The sequence below is a fragment of the Alosa sapidissima genome, chromosome 19 (assembly GCF_018492685.1).
Source record: "Alosa sapidissima isolate fAloSap1 chromosome 19, fAloSap1.pri, whole genome shotgun sequence".
NCBI classification, from domain to species: Eukaryota; Metazoa; Chordata; class Actinopteri; order Clupeiformes; family Clupeidae; genus Alosa; species Alosa sapidissima.
In genome coordinates, this window is record NC_055975.1 from 28,659,610 (window position 1) to 28,677,109 (window position 17,500).

General features: G+C 42.4%; 1 protein-coding gene across 5 annotated transcripts in view; it reads left to right on the plus strand.

Moving 5' to 3' along the window:
- Positions 1–17,500, plus strand: part of si:dkey-288a3.2 (protein phosphatase 1 regulatory subunit 37) — a 52,234-nt gene that overhangs the window by 27,601 nt on the left and 7,133 nt on the right. Inside the window, exon 11 of one of the 5 annotated variants that reach the window (XM_042072952.1) lies at positions 17,222–17,325. The exons of the other annotated variants lie outside the window; for them this stretch is intronic. Within the exon in view, the coding sequence (XP_041928886.1) occupies positions 17,222–17,263 (42 nt within the window). The 3' untranslated portion in view covers positions 17,264–17,325. Of the gene's footprint in view, positions 1–17,221; positions 17,326–17,500 lie in introns of those variants that run through there. 5 annotated transcript variants of the gene reach the window in all.

A 17,500-nucleotide genomic window follows, 5' to 3' on the forward strand; every position in this document is an offset into this window, starting at 1 on the left:
GAAATGTTGCCTCTCACAGGGAAGGTTTTTTAGAGTCGTGTTTCTAGACTAAACACATACCATCTGGAATGGAAATTCTAAACACATACCATCTGGAATGGAAATTAAAAACTTGTTAGTCCATTAAAAACCTGATAAACCCTGTTTTTTAAATGTCACAATGATTTATCATTTTCTTACTGTGCTTACAAAAGTGACATGGCATGCAAGCATAGAACAAGAAGAAGAGATAGATAGATAGGTAGATAGATAAATAGATAGATAGATAGATAAATAGATAGATAGATAGATAGATAGATAGATAGATAGATAGAGATAGTTATGTATATGTATAATAGAAATGTTATGTGCATGTGAATGTAGATATTAACTTCCAGATTCCTGTGCATAATTTGTCCTGTCATAATGGCTTGTCAGTCCCTTGGCATGCCCTCGATGGCCAGCCGGCCCAGACACTCCGGCACCAGCAGAGCTGAGAGATCCGCCAGGCTCATCTGAATATCATGAGGCCCTTTAGCCACTCGGCGCCTCTATCAGGGCAGGCTCATCCACACAGAACCTCTGCTCATTTAGCCCCATTCAAATAACTTGAGGGTCTGGCCTCTGCTAACGCTAGCGCTACTCCTGCTACTGCCTCCACTGCCCCTGCTGAATGCTCTGCTAACGCTACTCCTGCTACTGCCTCCACTGCCCCTGCTGAAGGCTCTGCTAGCGCTAGCGCTACTCCTTCTACTGCCTCCACTGCTGCTCCTGAGGAGTCATCCCTATGTTCCCCGGGTCCTATGTTCCCCACTCTGGGTTTTTTTATTTTTATTTATTTAAACCTTTATTTTACCAAGAAGGTCCCATTGAGACACAATGTCTCTTCTGCCAGGGAATCCTGGTCAAGATGGCAGCAATTTTTTTTTTTTTAAAAAAGACAAAGAAAATACAACATGGGACATGGGTACAGAGCAAAGACATCAACAGCACACTAACACAGAGGACACAGAGTCAGAGACAACAAAGCACACTAACAACAACAGCACACTAACACAGAGGACACAGAGTCAGAGACAACAAAGCACACTAACAACAACAGCACACTAACACAGAGGACACAGAGTCAGAGACAACAAAGCACACTAACAACAACAGCACACTAACAACAGCACACTAACACAGAAGACACAGAGTCAGAGACAACAAAGCACACTAACAACAACAGCACACTAACACAGAAGACACAGAGTCAGAGATACCAAAGACTAAGGAGAGCTAAAATATATTTGAAAAATAGAACACTAGAAGCAGTGACACTGCTCAGTGTAAGCAAGCTTTAAAATACTTTTAAAAACATTTAAGGAGGGTAAGGAGTCCATGTTGAGTGTGTGTTGTAGCTCATTCCATGCATGTGGTGCAAAGGATGAAAAGGCAGATTTTCCCAGTTTAGTTCGGGAAGTTGAAGACTGTAGGAGGAGCTTGTTTGAGGAACGGGTGTTGTATGTAAAATGACAAAAGATTAAGGGTTAGTATAGTATAGTATAGTATATAGTGTATAGTAGTATAGTATATATACTTTTTTTGATCCCGTGAGGGAAATTTGGTCTCTGCATTTAGCCCAATCGGTGAATTAGTGAAACACAAACAGCACACAGTGAACACACAGTGAGGTGAAGCACTAATCCCGGCGCAGTGAGCTGCCTGCAACAACAGCGGCGCTCAGGGAGCAGTGAGGGGTTAGGTGCCTTGCTCAAAGGCACTTCAGCCGCGGCCCACTGGTCGGGGCTCGAACCGGCAACCCTCCGGTTACAAGTCCAGAGTGCTAACCAGTGGGCCACGGCTGCCCACTGCACTGGGTTAGGGTTAGGTTTAGGGTTAGGGTCCTATGTTCCCCCTACAAAGCGGGGAACATAGGACCCGGGGAACATAGGTACGCTCCCCGCTGCTGAAGGCTCTGCTAGCGCTACTCCTGCTACTGCCTCTACTGCTTGCTGCTGAAGGCTCTGCTAGCGCTACTCCTGCTACTGCCTCCACTGCTGCTGCTGAAGGCTCTGCTAACGCTAGCACTACTCCTGCTACTGCCTCCACTGCTGCTGCTGAAGGCTCTGCTAGCGCTAACGCTACTCCTGCTACTGCCTCTACTGCTGCTGCTGAAGGCTCTGCTAGCGCTACTCCTGCTACTGCCTCCACTGCCCCTGCTGAATGCTCTGCTAACGCTACTCCTGCTACTGCCTCCACTGCTGCTGCTGAAGGCTCTGCTAACGCTAGCACTACTTCTGCTACTGCCTCCACTGCTGCTGGTGTGCAAATGTGCTCTATTTAGATTGTTTTTCCCGCAAACTACTTCAGTTAGATTTCGGCATCCATCTTGTACCACAAGAGTATCAATGCTCCCTTTTTCAAATGCTGTATTTGAAGTGCCTGCAGAGCTCAATGTGTGTGTGTGTGTGTGTGTGTGTGTGTGTGTGTGTGTGAGGTGTAATGTCCAAAGCAGCCAAGTCCACAACCTCTCCTTGAGCCCACAGGCCAGCTCTTTAAATGACCGCAAAGCAATCAATAGTACATCTTTGTGTATTTATGCATTTAACACATCCATCTTAGCGTGCCTGTGTAAACCAATATTGGATATGGAGATGTAATTGCATTATGTCCAGACTTGGTTATATTCAGAAGAGGCTTTTTTCATGCATGGGGCACGAGGCATTGTCTGTTGTCTTTGCTAATGTGTTTAGAAGATGCACGGGCGATGTGTTTGTTTGAGAGAGAGAGCGAGAGAGCGAGGCTGTTGTTTATGAGGGGCAGGTGGCGTGGAGTGTTTGCTGCGGCGACCTTTAAACTTCCTGTAGGTCACAGTAGGACAGCTCCCGAGCATATGTCCAAGTATGGCACACTTGGATTCCCTCCCCACCCCGATGTCTGCGCCATCAGATAGCATTAGCTCCACTCACACCAGGCACTATCACAGCAGACGACACAGAATCACAATCACACACAGACACAGAACCATGACACCGTTGAATTAGTACCATGGCCCCTTGGCAAACAGATTTGTCCATGTGTGTGTGTTTGTATGTGTGTGTGTGTGTGTGTGTGTGTGTGTGTGTGAGATGCCCCATCCCCTCTATGCCAGGGCGACACTCTCTCTCTCTCTCCATCTCTCTCTCTCTCTCTCTCTCTCTCTCTCTCTCTCTCTCTCTCTCTCTCTCTCTCTCCCTCTCTCTCTGTCTCTCTGTCACTCTCTCTCTCTCTCTCTCTGTCTCTCTCTCTCTCTCTCTCTCTCTCTCTCTCTCTGTCCCTCTCTCTCTCTCTCTCTCTCTCTCTCTCTCTCTCTCTCTCTCTCTCTCTCTGTCTCTCTCTCTGTCTCAGTCTCTCACTGCTGCTTGGCTGAGGCCTGGGATCACTGGGTCTGTTTCCCTCCTGGACCCTCCAGCCGTGCGGCCAGGGCCCATGTGAGCGTGCCCGGCTGGGGTGGCACGGCGTGGCAGTGCGGGCGCTGGTGGGTGGTGGCAGAGAAGAGATGGGCAGGGGTGGTGGGCAGCAGTGCCCGCTCCCCCCTCGTCCCCTGTCACACTGGTCCTGTCTGCCCAGGCGCCATGGAGGGGAGATAATTGGATTTGTTGTCACCTCCAGTGGCAGCCAGGAGCGGACGTCGGCTTCGGTTAGCGATGAAGACATCAGCGTGACAGGGGACCCTGTGAGAGGAGCGAGGATCAGCTGGTGTCACGGGCACCACTAATAAAGTGCCGGCCGGGGCCGTGATGTCCAAGTGGACAGGCTGTGGCCAGCTGTTCAGCCTCTCCACCCCCCACCCAACGCGCACACACACACACACACACACACACACACACACACACACACACACACACCCCAGGCCTGCGGTCTGGCCTGAGATGAGTAGGGGCTGGGGAGTAGGGGCTGGGGAGTTGGGGGGTGGGCGGGTGGTGGGCAGCTGGCAGTAGAGAGGCCATCCTGCAGCCAAAGCCCTCCCCCTACACACACACACAACACACACACGCACACACTCTCACACACACACACACGCTCCTCGCGCGCCTCCTCAAACAGAAGACGGTGGAGAGGTCACAAGCATGACCTCGTGTACGACCTCTACTCCTGCACTCTGAAAACGTTACAGTCGGGTGCTGCCACAGCGTCGCGCCCGTGCAGGTGCTCAGCGACCTCACCCCTGTTGCCGTGACGCCCAGTGCATCCGCAGGCCAGGGCGCGGTGCCACGGCGACGCAGACAAGCGGTGCGGACACGTCGTCGTGGCACCTGTTTGGCGTCGGCCCGTGAAGGGGATGGGGCTGCTGGGTAGCGCACCCCAGAGGTAATCAGGAATTAAGTGTGAGATGATCCATCATCTGAGTCCTGGGCGTGAACTCAATGCCTGTGTGTGTGTGTGTGTGTGTGTGTATGTGTGTGTGTGTGTGTGTGTGTGTATGTGTGTGTGTGTGTGTGTGTTGGGGATGCCCTTTAGTGACTCACTTTGTCCCTAATGTTCTCCTCTTTACTACTTTACTCTGACAACTTTAACACTCATAATCAACACTCATAATCAACATGACTCATAATCAACACTTAACTCAGAAATTCATTTGGAATTCCATTTCTCGGAATTGTTCCATTTAGAATTTAAATTATGCTCCATTGTAGAAATATATGTAGTACTGATGACCAATCTTTTGACTATTTGACAAACATTAAATCAATTCACTGACCCCCTATATGACAACATAATTTACGGGATTCATAACAGTAGACCAAAAGCCTACCTGCCAGCTGGATACATTACCTGACTGAATCTCCTCAAACTATGTAAAGCAAAAACAAATGTATGGCCATCAACTTAAACCCATCCCCTGATGGTTGATCTGCCTTCTGATGTGTGAATGTTTGACACCCGTGTTTTCTTAGTGGTGGCAGGTCCGGTATATGGATCCAGTTGTGGTGCTGATCTCTAGTCAGTCTGCCAGAATCAGCTTCTATCACGGAATAATCACATCTGAGAGGCGTCGGGCCTGAGGAAAATGAGGTGGAGAATTTATTCCCAAGGGTTTCTCAAGTGCCGATCTCCTCTGACCTCCTCAAAGCAGTCTCAGTGGTTAAGAGTCAGCTAGCTTAGTTATATATAATATATATATATATATATATATATATATATATATATATATATATATATGCATTTGGAATGTTGCTTTACATTGTGCTCAGCCTAATTGAAGCTCTGTGTGTGTGTGTGTGTGTGTGTGTGTGTGTGTGTGTGTGTGTGTGTGTGTGTGTGTGTGTGTGTGTGTGTGTGTGTGTGTGTGTGTGTGTGTGTGTGTGTGTTTCTCTGATGCAGTGGGAACATATATTAGTGACTTAGGGAAGTCTGATTGTGATTTGTGTTTAGATGAGATGGCCTGCTTTGACCAGGCTGTTTTGGAGCGGGAGTGAGCCAGCCAGCCAGAGAGAGAGAGAGACAGAGCGAGAGAGAGAAAGAGAGACCGACCAAGCAAGAGAGGGAGCCACACTATCAGTAATTGGGGGGGGAAATGTGGATTGTGTTGGCCCAGACATCCCCAATCCCCGGGGATCAATTACAGAACCACTCATTCAGCTTTCCCTATTCAAATGAACACCTGAAGAGCAGGGTCCCAGCGCTTTTTAAAAGCTTGAGGTATTACAGGATAAACGCTGTCCCAATAAAGACCTCATCAGACGCAATTTGTATGCATTTAAGCCGACAGCCAAGCTCCCATTTTTCTTTTTTTTTCCCCAGTGTTGTATTCAGTTTGCTTCTATTTATATCTCCCCTATTTGAAAGCGTCGGTGACCTACTACATGCCTGTGTGTAGATCTCCATGCCAACGCACCACTTGCTAAGTGACTACGAGCGTCCTTTGGGGACATGTCAGCACTCACATACTGGTCAAAGCACCAGTAAGGAACCAGCATAAACACTCACATACTGGTAAATGCACTGGTGCCACTATTATCCTTGGATTATCCATTTTAAACTGGCATGCTTCTCTATTGAACCTCCCAAACTCTCCAACACTGACAGACCTCCGACGACTAGTGTACAGCCGGTCGGAGTCGTCGGGAAATGGGGTTGCTCTAATTGGCTGTTCAGCTTTCCTCCTTGTTATTAAAAAAAGTGTGTTGTAATGATCAGGTATTACCATAAGGAGATTCCATCCTGACAGTTGTGCCTCTGCTCTGGATGACTGGATCTAAGAACACACTTTCACCCTTTTTCAAAAGAGCCAGGACTGGCAGTGCCAGTGTCATTTGCAACTTATCAACAAACATATTCTTGATTTAGAAGTAGGTGTATTACACACATCTTTAGTGAGCAAGAGTTGTGTGGAAATGATATGTTGGCATATAACACTAGCAGCAGAAAGTAGCCATTGTGCTAGTTGATGGTGGACAGTCGTTACTGTATGCATAATACGACTTCGATCTGCCCACACAGACAACACAGAGTCACCTAACAGGACTCAACAGTTAGCATAGCAGTGTGCGCTTTGAAGTCGGCTAGGTGTGTGTACTTCATTAAATTACTTTAAGATGCACTTCCATCAGCACTTAAAGAGATTTTTTTTTGTTGTTTGTTTTGTGTGTGTGTGTGTGTGTGTGTGTGTGTGGTGTGTGTGTGTGTGTTTGTGTGCAGGGTGTGATCTAAAAGGTGATAGGTGATAGTTAAGTGTTTTTGTTTTTTTTTGTGGTGTGATTTGTGTGTGTGTGTGTGTGAGTTTGTTAATGCCCATTTGTTAATGACTTCACTTCCTCTATTCCCCTACTTGCAACTAGCCTCCTCCTAACAGCCTGCACAGAAGCCTGCTTCTCAGGTGTACCTGTCGCCAAAATGTATCACCTCATCACAACCAGGAGGTGTGACCCCACTCTCTCTCTCTCTCTCTCTCTCTCTCTCTCTCTCTCAATTTCAATGGAGCTTTATCGGCAAAACAACACAGATACAATATTTGTTTAAAAAAAATAATAATAATAATAATAACAAAATGATAATAATTAAAAAGAGAGAATAATAAATGAAATGTTTAATGATACAGTATTACTATACATACTATACTGTATATTTATCAATGTGCTATCATGGGTATCGGTTATTGATATAAAGCAAAGCATGTCACAATATGGTCACTCACTTCCTCGATTTATGACATGTTAACAGGTACTGCGCAGCAGGTTTTACACAACTTGTATGCTTTCCCAACAAGTATGGGAGCTTGTCTTCATTTTCTAATAGTTCAAATTGAGGTATAATTTGGCTGAATTGAAGGAAATATTGGTTCCTGACTGTGCTGAATTTACTGCATTCAGTGAGGAAGTGTTTTTCATCTTCTACTACTCCCTCACTGCACTGCAAACACAACCTTTCTTCCCTAGGAAGCCAGGTTTGCCTGTGTCTTCCGATTTCTAAGGCCAGAGAGTGTTCACTTAATCTATAAGATGTTAGTAATTTTCTTTGTTTGTACTCGGTAATTTCTTTTAGATAAGATGCAATTTCATAATTGGTCTTGATTTTTTGGAAACATTTAAATTTGTTGGATTGTTCAATATTGTTTAGCCAATATTTGTAATATTCTTCTTTTGTTAATTTTTCGATATGTTTTAACTTTACCTGAGACATGTCAGGTGTATTAAAATTGTGTTTTGATATAAGATAATCAAAAGGATCTCTCTCTGGGTAGGTTCTCCTCTGTAGAAGGGCACTGTGATTATATTCCTCTGGTTTTGAGGACAGTACATGGTAATAAAATGTGCATGCTCTTTTTTGAATATCAACTAATAGTGGATCTTCCAAGTTCTGCTCTGCATGCAATATTTGTTGCATTCCTGTGTACCCCCAAGATGTTCTTACAGAATTCCACGTGTAGTGTTTCTGCTGGGCTTTTGTCCCATAGCTCATAATTATCTTTATGTTTTATGCCCCAAATTTCACTGCCATAAGATAATGGGCTTGATAACCAAATCAAAAATCTTTTGCCACAATTTGATAGGGGTGTTGTATTGGTATAGAGATTTTCGTATGCAATAATATGTTCTCCGTGCTTTCTCAACCAGGTCTTTAATAGCCAGATTAAAATTGCCCGTGGAGGAAATATTCAGGCCCAAATAGTTATAGCTTGTCACTTGGGAAAGTCTGCTTTCACCCAGGGTGAAATTATATTTATTCTCTGTTGAACTTGTCTTTTTTTGAAATATCATTATTTTAGTTTTTTCTTTATTTATGGGGAGGTTCCCAATTTGAGAGTAATTTTCCAGGATTGACAGACTCTCTTTTAGCCCCTCCTCAGTTGGAGACAGAAGTAGGAGGTCATCCGCAAACAAGAGACATTTAATGTCTCTACCCCCGATTGTAACTCCTGATAGTTTGGATTTTGCTATGTCTGATGTTAGATCATTGATGTATATTGTAGATTGAAGAATATAGGACTAAGACTACAACCTTGCCGAACACCTTTGGCTTGTTTAAAGTATGACGTTCTTTTATCATCGATTTTGACACATCTGTTGTTTTTGTATATATCTTTTATAAGGTCATAGATTCTTCCCCCATCCCATTTTCTATCAGTTTAAGTAAGAGTCCATCATGCCAGACTGAATCAAAGGCCTTTTTGAAGTCTACAAAGCATCCAAAAAGTTTTCCTTTGTTGGTGTTCTGTACATATTTTTCAATTAATGTCTGTAATGTATATATGTGGTCAGTTGTTCTGTGTTTTGGCATAAACCCGATCTGAGAGAACTCTATTTTCCTGTAAGAATTCTACCATTCTGTTGTTTATGATGCTACAGAAAAGCTTTCCTAAGTTGCTGCTTACAGCAATGCCTCTGTAGTTGTTTGGATCTAGTTTACGATTTGATTTTCTTTCCATGGCCGTGGGAAATGACCAACAGCTAGAACCAGATTGAAAAGTTTGAGAATGGCTTGTTTCAGTATTGGGCTGCTGTACTTAATCATTTCATTATGTATCCCATCGCACCCACATGCCTTTTTGTTTTTTAGGGTTTTTATTTTTTCGTTTAGTTCAGCTAGTGATAAAGGGGTGTCTAGATTGTTCAATTCATTTTTTACTTTTGATTCCAATTCTTGTAATTTATCAGTCAATTGTGTTTGGAGTGGATTTAGTTTATCTTCACTGTAGTTGCCCAAAATGGTCTGTCCAGATGTTTGCATCACATAGGGGGATCTGTTTAGTTTTTTTGGTGATCTCAAGTTTGTTCCATAACTCCCAAAATGAATTTTGATCGTCAGCATCTTCTATGTCTTGTAGCTTTTTATTCATGTACGTGCCTTTTTTCTGTCTTAGTAATGATTTGTATTTGGTAAGAGTTTGTTGGTATAGTAACTGTGTGCTTGTATTTGTTTGTTCCCTATGTTTCTTATTTGACAGTGTTCTTAACTGTTTCCTTAACTGTTTCCTTGTTTTCATTTATTTGAGCTTCAGTGATATATGCATAGCCATTTGGGTTTATATAATCTTTTTCTGTACCTGTTCTTGCATTCAAGTCTCCCATAAGCAAAACTGATCCTTCAGATTGGGATTGTATGATTTCTGAATGCAGAATTTCAAAGGTTTCTTTAGAGTAGTAGGGTGATTCATATGGGGGTATATAGATGGCGCATAGATAGATGTCAAAATCTGAGAAAGTGAGTTCCTTTTTTAACTTAATCCATATATGTGACTTCCCCTTCTTTACAGGATAAATATGATCAGTAAGATTATCTTTAAACAATACTACAATTCCCCCTGAATCTCTTCCACATTTTACTTTAGGATGTTTAACGGAAGGAATATAGAGTTCCTTGTAATGTGGAATGGAGTTAAACTTTTCTCCCCCTTTACTCCATGTTTCTAACAGTATTACAATATCTGAACTATTTACAATATTTACAAAGTCAGGATGTGTACTCTTTTCACCAAAAGCAGATGAGTACAACCCTTGTATATTATAGCTAGTAATTCTAAGTGATGTCATTGTGTATCTCTAGTCTTTGCCATAAAGAAATTTTTGTTTTGTCTTAAATCAAAGTTAACTTGAGGCTAGGTTGTATCAAAATTAAGTATAGGCCTAATTATCTAAAAAAACTTACTTAAATGAAACTTACATCCACAAGGGGCAGCCGTGGCCTACTGGTTAGCACTCTGGACTTGTAACCGGAGGGTTGCCGGTTCGAGCCCCGACCAGTGGGCCGCGGCTGAAGTGCCCTTGAGCAAGGCACCTAACCCCTCACTGCTCCCCGAGCACCGCCGTTGAAGCAGGCAGCTCACTGCGCTGGGATTAGTGTGTGCTTCACCTCACTGTGTGTGAGACCAAATTTCCCTCACGGGATCAAAAAAATATATATACTTATACTTAATTATATAGAATTGTACACACACACCCACCTAAACAGATAGATATACATATACAAATATGTATCTAGAAAAACATGGACAACACACACACACAGACATGCAAAGCCCCCCCCCCCCCCCACACACACACACACACACACAAAGTCTAGATTAACAGAAAAGTACTATTAAATGAAACTTAAGGCAATCTTTACCCCCCCCCCCCACAAACACCAACCCACCCACACCCACACCATACACACACCATACACACAGTACAACATGTCACACTTACAGGCACTCGCACACACACACACACATACACACACACATAGATATACCTGGACATGAACATTTATCCACATGGGTGTTTACAAATACACACACACATCAATTCTCACCTTGATGGCATCTGGCTTTTCATCGATTTGGTCTTTTCTCTCAGGATTTTCCAGGACTTTTTGGACCTCTCTCACCTTGCCCCCTGTTCATTTTCAAGGGTCAGCTGCCTGCCTTTACAGATACCTCCCTTTCTAATGCAGTTCATTTTAGTCAAAAGTGTGCAGTGCCAAGCATCTGTGTTTTTAATGAAAAACAGCAGGTTGCAGTAAACTCTTTTAATCTCTGGGCCACTGTAGTCCAGGAGAAGGGTCTCAGGGTGGTCTCTCAATAGTGCTTCCTTCATTTTTTTCTTTTTGTCCATTGATTTAATGTCTTTGGGATATGTTATCTCCAATTCATCTTCATTTTTTCTCTCTCTCTCTTTAGTTAATGTCCTGCGTGTCATTCGTCATCACTCATCAGAACAGAGCAGAGAGGAGAACTAAGGAGAGGGGGAGCTGAGCCTGGCTGCATAGGGCTGGGTATAATAGGGCTGGGTATATTAGGGCTGGGTATAATAGGGCTGGGTATAATAGGGATGGGTATAATAGGGCTGGGTATAATAGGGCTGGGTATAATAGGGATGGGTATATTAGGGCTGGGTATATTAGGGATGGGTATAATATGGCTGGGTATATTAGGGCTGGGTATAACAGGGGTGATATAGATGTGGGTATATTAGGGATGGGTATAACAGGGGTGGGTATAATAGGGGTGATATAGATGTGGGTATATTAGGGATGGGTATAACAGGGGTGATATAGATGTGGGTATATTAGGGATGGGTATAATAGGGCTGGGTATATTAGGGCTGGGTATAACAGGGGTGATATAGATGTGGGTATATTAGGGATGGGTATAACAGGGGTGGGTATAATAGGGCTGGGTATAATAGGGCTGGGTATAACAGGGGTGATATAGATGTGGGTATATTAGGGCTGGGTATAACAGGGGTGATATAGATGTGGGTATATTAGGGCTGGGTATAACAGGGGTGATATAGATGTGGGTATATTAGGGATGGGTATAACAGGGGTGATATAGATGTGGGTATATTAGGGCTGGGTATAATAGGGCTGGGTATATTAGGGCTGGGTATATTAGTGATGGGTATATTAGGGCTGGGTATAATAGGGCTGGGTATAATAGGACTGGGTATATTAGGGATGGGTATAACAGGGGTGGGTATATTAGGGCTGGGTATAACCGGGGTGATATAGATGTGGGTATATTAGGGATGGGTATAACAGGGGTGATATAGATGTGGGTATATTAGGGATGGGTATAACAGGGGTGATATAGATGTGGGTATATTAGGGATGGGTATAACAGGGGTGGGTATAATAGGGCTGGGTATAACAGGGTTGATATAGATGTGGGTATATTAGGGATGGGTATAACAGGGGTGATATAGATGTGGGTATATTAGGGATGGGTATAATAGGGGTGGGTATATTAGGGCTGGGTATATTAGGGATGGGTATAACAGGGGTGATATAGATGTGGGTATATTAGGGATGGGTATAACAGGGTTGATATAGATGTGGGTATATTAGGGATGGGTATAACAGGGGTGATATAGATGTGGGTATATTAGGGATGGGTATAACAGGGGTGATATAGATGTGGGTATATTAGGGATGGGTATAATAGGGGTGGATATATTAGGGCTGGGTATAACAGGGGTGATATAGATGTGGGTATATTAGGGATGGGTATATTAGGGATGGGTATAACAGGGGTGGGTATAATAGGGCTGGGTATATTAGGGCTGGGTATATTAGGGATGGGTATAACAGGGGTGATATAGATGTGGGTATATTAGGGATGGGTATAACAGGGGTGGGTATAATTGCAAGGTCGCAAACTATTGCATAGAAGGAAGGAAACCTTGAGATGACTTCAAATATGTGTCAACACTCAATACTGAAGAAAAGCTTCAATGCATCATTTGTGAGAAGTACAATCTAATTAAAGCAAATTATTGCAAATTATTCAAAAGTACTGTAAGGACCATACTTAAATTAAGTGTCCATAATGAGTGTTTTCTAAATAGATGATTCATTTGTAAGTAAGTACTTACTATTTGTAAGTAAGTACAGTGTACTGTCCAATTATGTTCCTCTTAAAAGAGCAGCATGGTCTCCCTATATTTCAAAATCTTCATTGACGTGACAGTTGACAAAGCATGTTTAGATGTATTCATTCATTATAGCATTGATACCAATACTTATATTGTGTAGAATAGTATGAGGAAATATAATAATCATGTAAATAGTAATGTTGTTTGGTGTAATAATGCTAAATGAATCTCTATAATCTCTTTCTCTCTCTTTCTCACACACACACACACACACATACACACACACACACACACACACACACACACACACAACAGCCCTCTTATTCCTTATTTTCTCTTGTTCCCTCTCCCTCTCTCTCTCGTTCTCTCTCTTTCTCTCACTCACACACACATAAACACACACACACACACACACTGCAGCCTTTTTATTCTTTCTTTTTTCTTGCTCCCACTCCCTCTCCCTCTCTCGTTCGTCCTGTTTCATACCATATACGCCTAGCCCTCCTCTCCAATCAAAGAGAATTGCATTATGCCGCTGTTGTGCTATTGTCATACCTGCAAAAGGGAGAGGGCTTTTTTTATTTTAAATGACTGACTTTGTACTGCTTCTGTTTTTCTTCCATTCAAATGGAACTCTCTAGTGCTCTTTCCTGCCCACTGTCCCTCCTTCGATTCCTGCAATTTAGTCTTTTTCGAAACACAAAGATGAGAGACTTTGTGCATGTCAATTACAAACTGTTCCCTCAGTGATGCAGTTCTAAACGTGGCTTATTTTCGGTGTTTAGCAGCCAGGTGTATTTTATCACCGGTACAAATATGCTGTTTAAAGATTCCATCTCGGTCTGAGATATATAATATGCCGAAAGCTGGAAAAAAAGAATAATTCTCAAAGGTCTTATTTTGAGAGAGGAGCAAGTCCAAGGTGAACAAACTCTTATAACAAAAGTCTTTTTTGTTATATTTTCATTTAATTCCTGCCAGGTGAGCTCCTCACAGCTCATACAGTAATTCTCTCCATCACAAAAGAAGGAAAAAGAAATAACGAACAAAGGAAAAAAAGAACGAAAGAACGATAGAAAGAAAAAGATAAGAGAAAGAGAGAAAGCCCAGTTGGCCGATAATTCACGGTGTGATGATATTTAAATGTGAAACTGTGTAGATCAATTAAATTAGCCCTGGCTGGAGCCGGCAGCTCTGTGGAGTGGCCCAAGGGGTCAGTGGGACGCCTCACCCTGCTCCCTCGGCCGCTGGTAATCGCTATAAATCAGCACCTCTCCAGGCGCCGGGTAGCACCTTAATTACAGGTATGAGTGTGAGATTTCACACCACCATTAAAGTGCAGATAAAAACCAAATTGATAATGAACGCCTAAAAAGATACAGTTTTCTCAGCTCACCGGTGAGAGAGTGAAAGAGTGTGTTTGAGAGAGGAAGAGAGAGAGAGTGAAAGATTGCATGTGTGAGAGAGAGAAAGAAAGAGAGAGAGAGGTATGGAGAGATTGGTTGCTGTGCCAAGCAGCAGAAGGCTAGAAACAGAGTCAACGGAACAGGACGAGGAACATTAAGGGGTCTCTCTCTTTCACTCTTTCTCGCTGACTATTTGTGTGTGTGGGTGTTTTTGTGTGTGTGTATGTGTGTGTGTGTGTGTTTTGAGAGAGAGGGAGAAAGAGAGTGATAATTTTGTGCACATCTATGTGTTTATGAGTTTTGGAGTGATGAGCTGAGTGATTGAAGCACTTGTTTTCATTGTCTAAACTATTTTGACACTTCTGTGGCACTCTCTCTCACTGGAAGCATTCTCATCTCAGCAATCTGATTAGACTTTTATCCCCCCTCATTTCAAATATGTTCATATGCTAATTATAAAAAAAGAAAAGAAAATCACTTTGTTTCACAATTGTTAACATTCCTTATTCACATTTTTGGAAGTGTTCGCTATATCTGAAATGCTCAACATGCATGTGTTCCTCTTGGTTTCACTTCCCTGCAATACATTTTACTTAATATAAATTTCTTCTTCTTCTTCTTCTTCTTCTTCCTCCTCCTCCTCAGGAGCTGCGTGGTCAGATTGATCAGATTTTTCTTGGATTACGCTGTAATTTCTCTTTTCACTAGACTGCTCGCATGCCTCGTTCCTGTTCTCACTACGTTGCCTATTCCAAATAGGCGCAAGTTAACATATATATTTCTCTTAGGAGTGAATTTAATCCTCTTTTACCCTGAGTGGGAATATTTGCCATAAAAAGCATGTCACAAACAGGCTTAGATACAGTATGTTATGCGTTTACCTAATCTTTCTCATGGTTTCCGTTATCAGTTCATTTAAGCAGTAATCACAGCATTAAAGCCGATCGCGTGTATGTTGTGTGATATTATTTCATTCGGAAATCTACCCCTCTGTCCTTGCATGATCAGGCATACAAACAAATCTCAGTTTATATAAACTCGAATGTATGTACTTACAATTCTTTCAGTCTGGTATTCATTCAGTATACAATAGTGACATCTACAGTTCAAGACACTCACTGCAGTTTGAGGGAATCTTCCCCTGTCGTCTTCAGAACAATAGGGAAGTTCCCCCAGAGATGGGAGAGAGAAAAGCTGAATACACCATTAATTATGGCTGTTTATGTTCTAAGGAAGAGGCCCAGGCAGTTGGTTAAAAGCTTTCATTAGTATTTACTTTAAAACCAAGTCACCCACCCGCCCGAAAAAAAAAAATGGAAAGGAGTCAAATGTAATTTAAGAGTGCATCGTTTGGAAAATAAGCATGTAAACAAATAGAAATGCATTTTAATGGTCCTTTGATGTTCAATGTAATGAGACGTTTCACCTCTGAGGTTGATGATGAGCAATTATTCAAATTCTGTGAGGGATTTTAAGATGTTTCAGTCACAGTGCAATGGAATATTTACACAACTTTTTTTTCCTCTCTTTTTGGATATGTTCCTTAATTACTTCAGCAGTTGATTGTATGTTGAATATCTCCATTTTTTCTATCTCATAAAATACAAAAAAACAAAAACATCACTAACAGCCTCAGTATAAACGTATATTCTGTGCTTTGTTGATATTGTTAAATAATATTATTTTGAATAAAATATTGAATAAAACACCATACTTGCATATACAGTACTTGTAACTGGCATCTGAAATGTTTTGTAATTTACATATATTAGCATATAAAGTAACTGGCACAGATGCCAAGAAAACACTGGAAAACAGATTAATTGTCATCCAGCAGCCTCAGTGACATAGTTAAAAAATGAGCCCCTTTTAAGAAGGCAATTATCAGAGAAGTTCTAAAGTCGCCTTTTTTTTTCATCAACGAATTTCTCTCCAGACAACTCGACACCAACAAAAAAACTCACAGACACACACATCTTCAAAACACACAGAAATGTTCATATAGCATATATTCTTCCAGCACAGTTGGGCAAAGAACAATTAAAGACAGTGAGAATTTGCATGACTAGTTTGTACAGATTGCGCAGTAGGACACCTGTGTGCGCTCCGTGACCACCTACTTTTGTTTTTGCTCCTTTGTTGTCGTTGTTGTTGTTGTTGTCATTGTTGCTGTTGATGTTGGTTTTGTATGCATGCTCTCAGAATAAGACTTGATATTCATTTGATGTGCATGAATAGCTATTTCTTAAAGCTTACGGTATATAGATGGAATATTACCCTCTCTTCTCTTTGCTCCAGCTGACATTATAATGTTTTCTCTTTCTTAAATACATATGCCGTGACATATGACACAGAAGTTAAGGATGCATTTAAGAGTACAATCATATATTCAGATGCTGTAATATACTATGTCTTCTTCTGCTGCAAACAGTGGGGGTTGTAGCTGTGAAATAGCTTGCCTGCGTCACCTCCTGAAGAAGGGCTGGTAATAGATTCTGCTGTGGCTTGCTGTAGCTCCTGTTTTATCCCCTGTAATAATAATTGGATAGTGGCTCCATTTATAAGGCTGTCGTAGGGAATGCGGAGCTAACAAACGAGTCTGTTTAGTTGCCAAGACCACTGTTCAGGGAGAGGAGCTTAAATGACTCCCATTGTCGGCTCCTCTGTGCGCCGGCTATCTTAAATAATATTGAGATTACAAAGGGGAAGAATAGGCACTCTGTGGGAACATTGTGCAGAGAGAAGCATATGCTCTGGGTAGCAGAAGACTCAGATGAAAGAAGGGAAAGACATACAGATGTATAACAATATCAGATCATCAGCATAGAGCCATTAAAATAGGAATCTATAATAATACAATTTAGTACAATGGAGGCATTTATTTGTGGGAAATAATTTTCGGTTTCAGTTTTTTTTTTCCTTACCTTGGCTGAGAAGGAGCTTTTATTATTTTATTTTTTTCACCTGATCATTTCAGCAGCCTATCCTCTCTCTCTCTCTCTCTCTCTCTCTCTCCAGACACACAGCCAGGCATCCTGGCAGGCAGGCGGGCACTCCTGAGAGCCCGACCCCAGACTAAGCCATGGGAGATGGTCCTGCGCTCCGCTCAAAGCCCCCACAGGTCTGGGCCTCCTCTCCCTGCGCTCACCGCCTTATTTGTATTTGTTAATGACTTTATAATTCCCAGCCAGCAGGAACCTGCTTTTATCTCTATTAGTTTAGTAGCCTGGCAAACAAAGAGAGGCTGTGGCGGTGGCACGGAGCCAGGGAGGCAGGCAGGGAGGCAGGCAGGGAGGC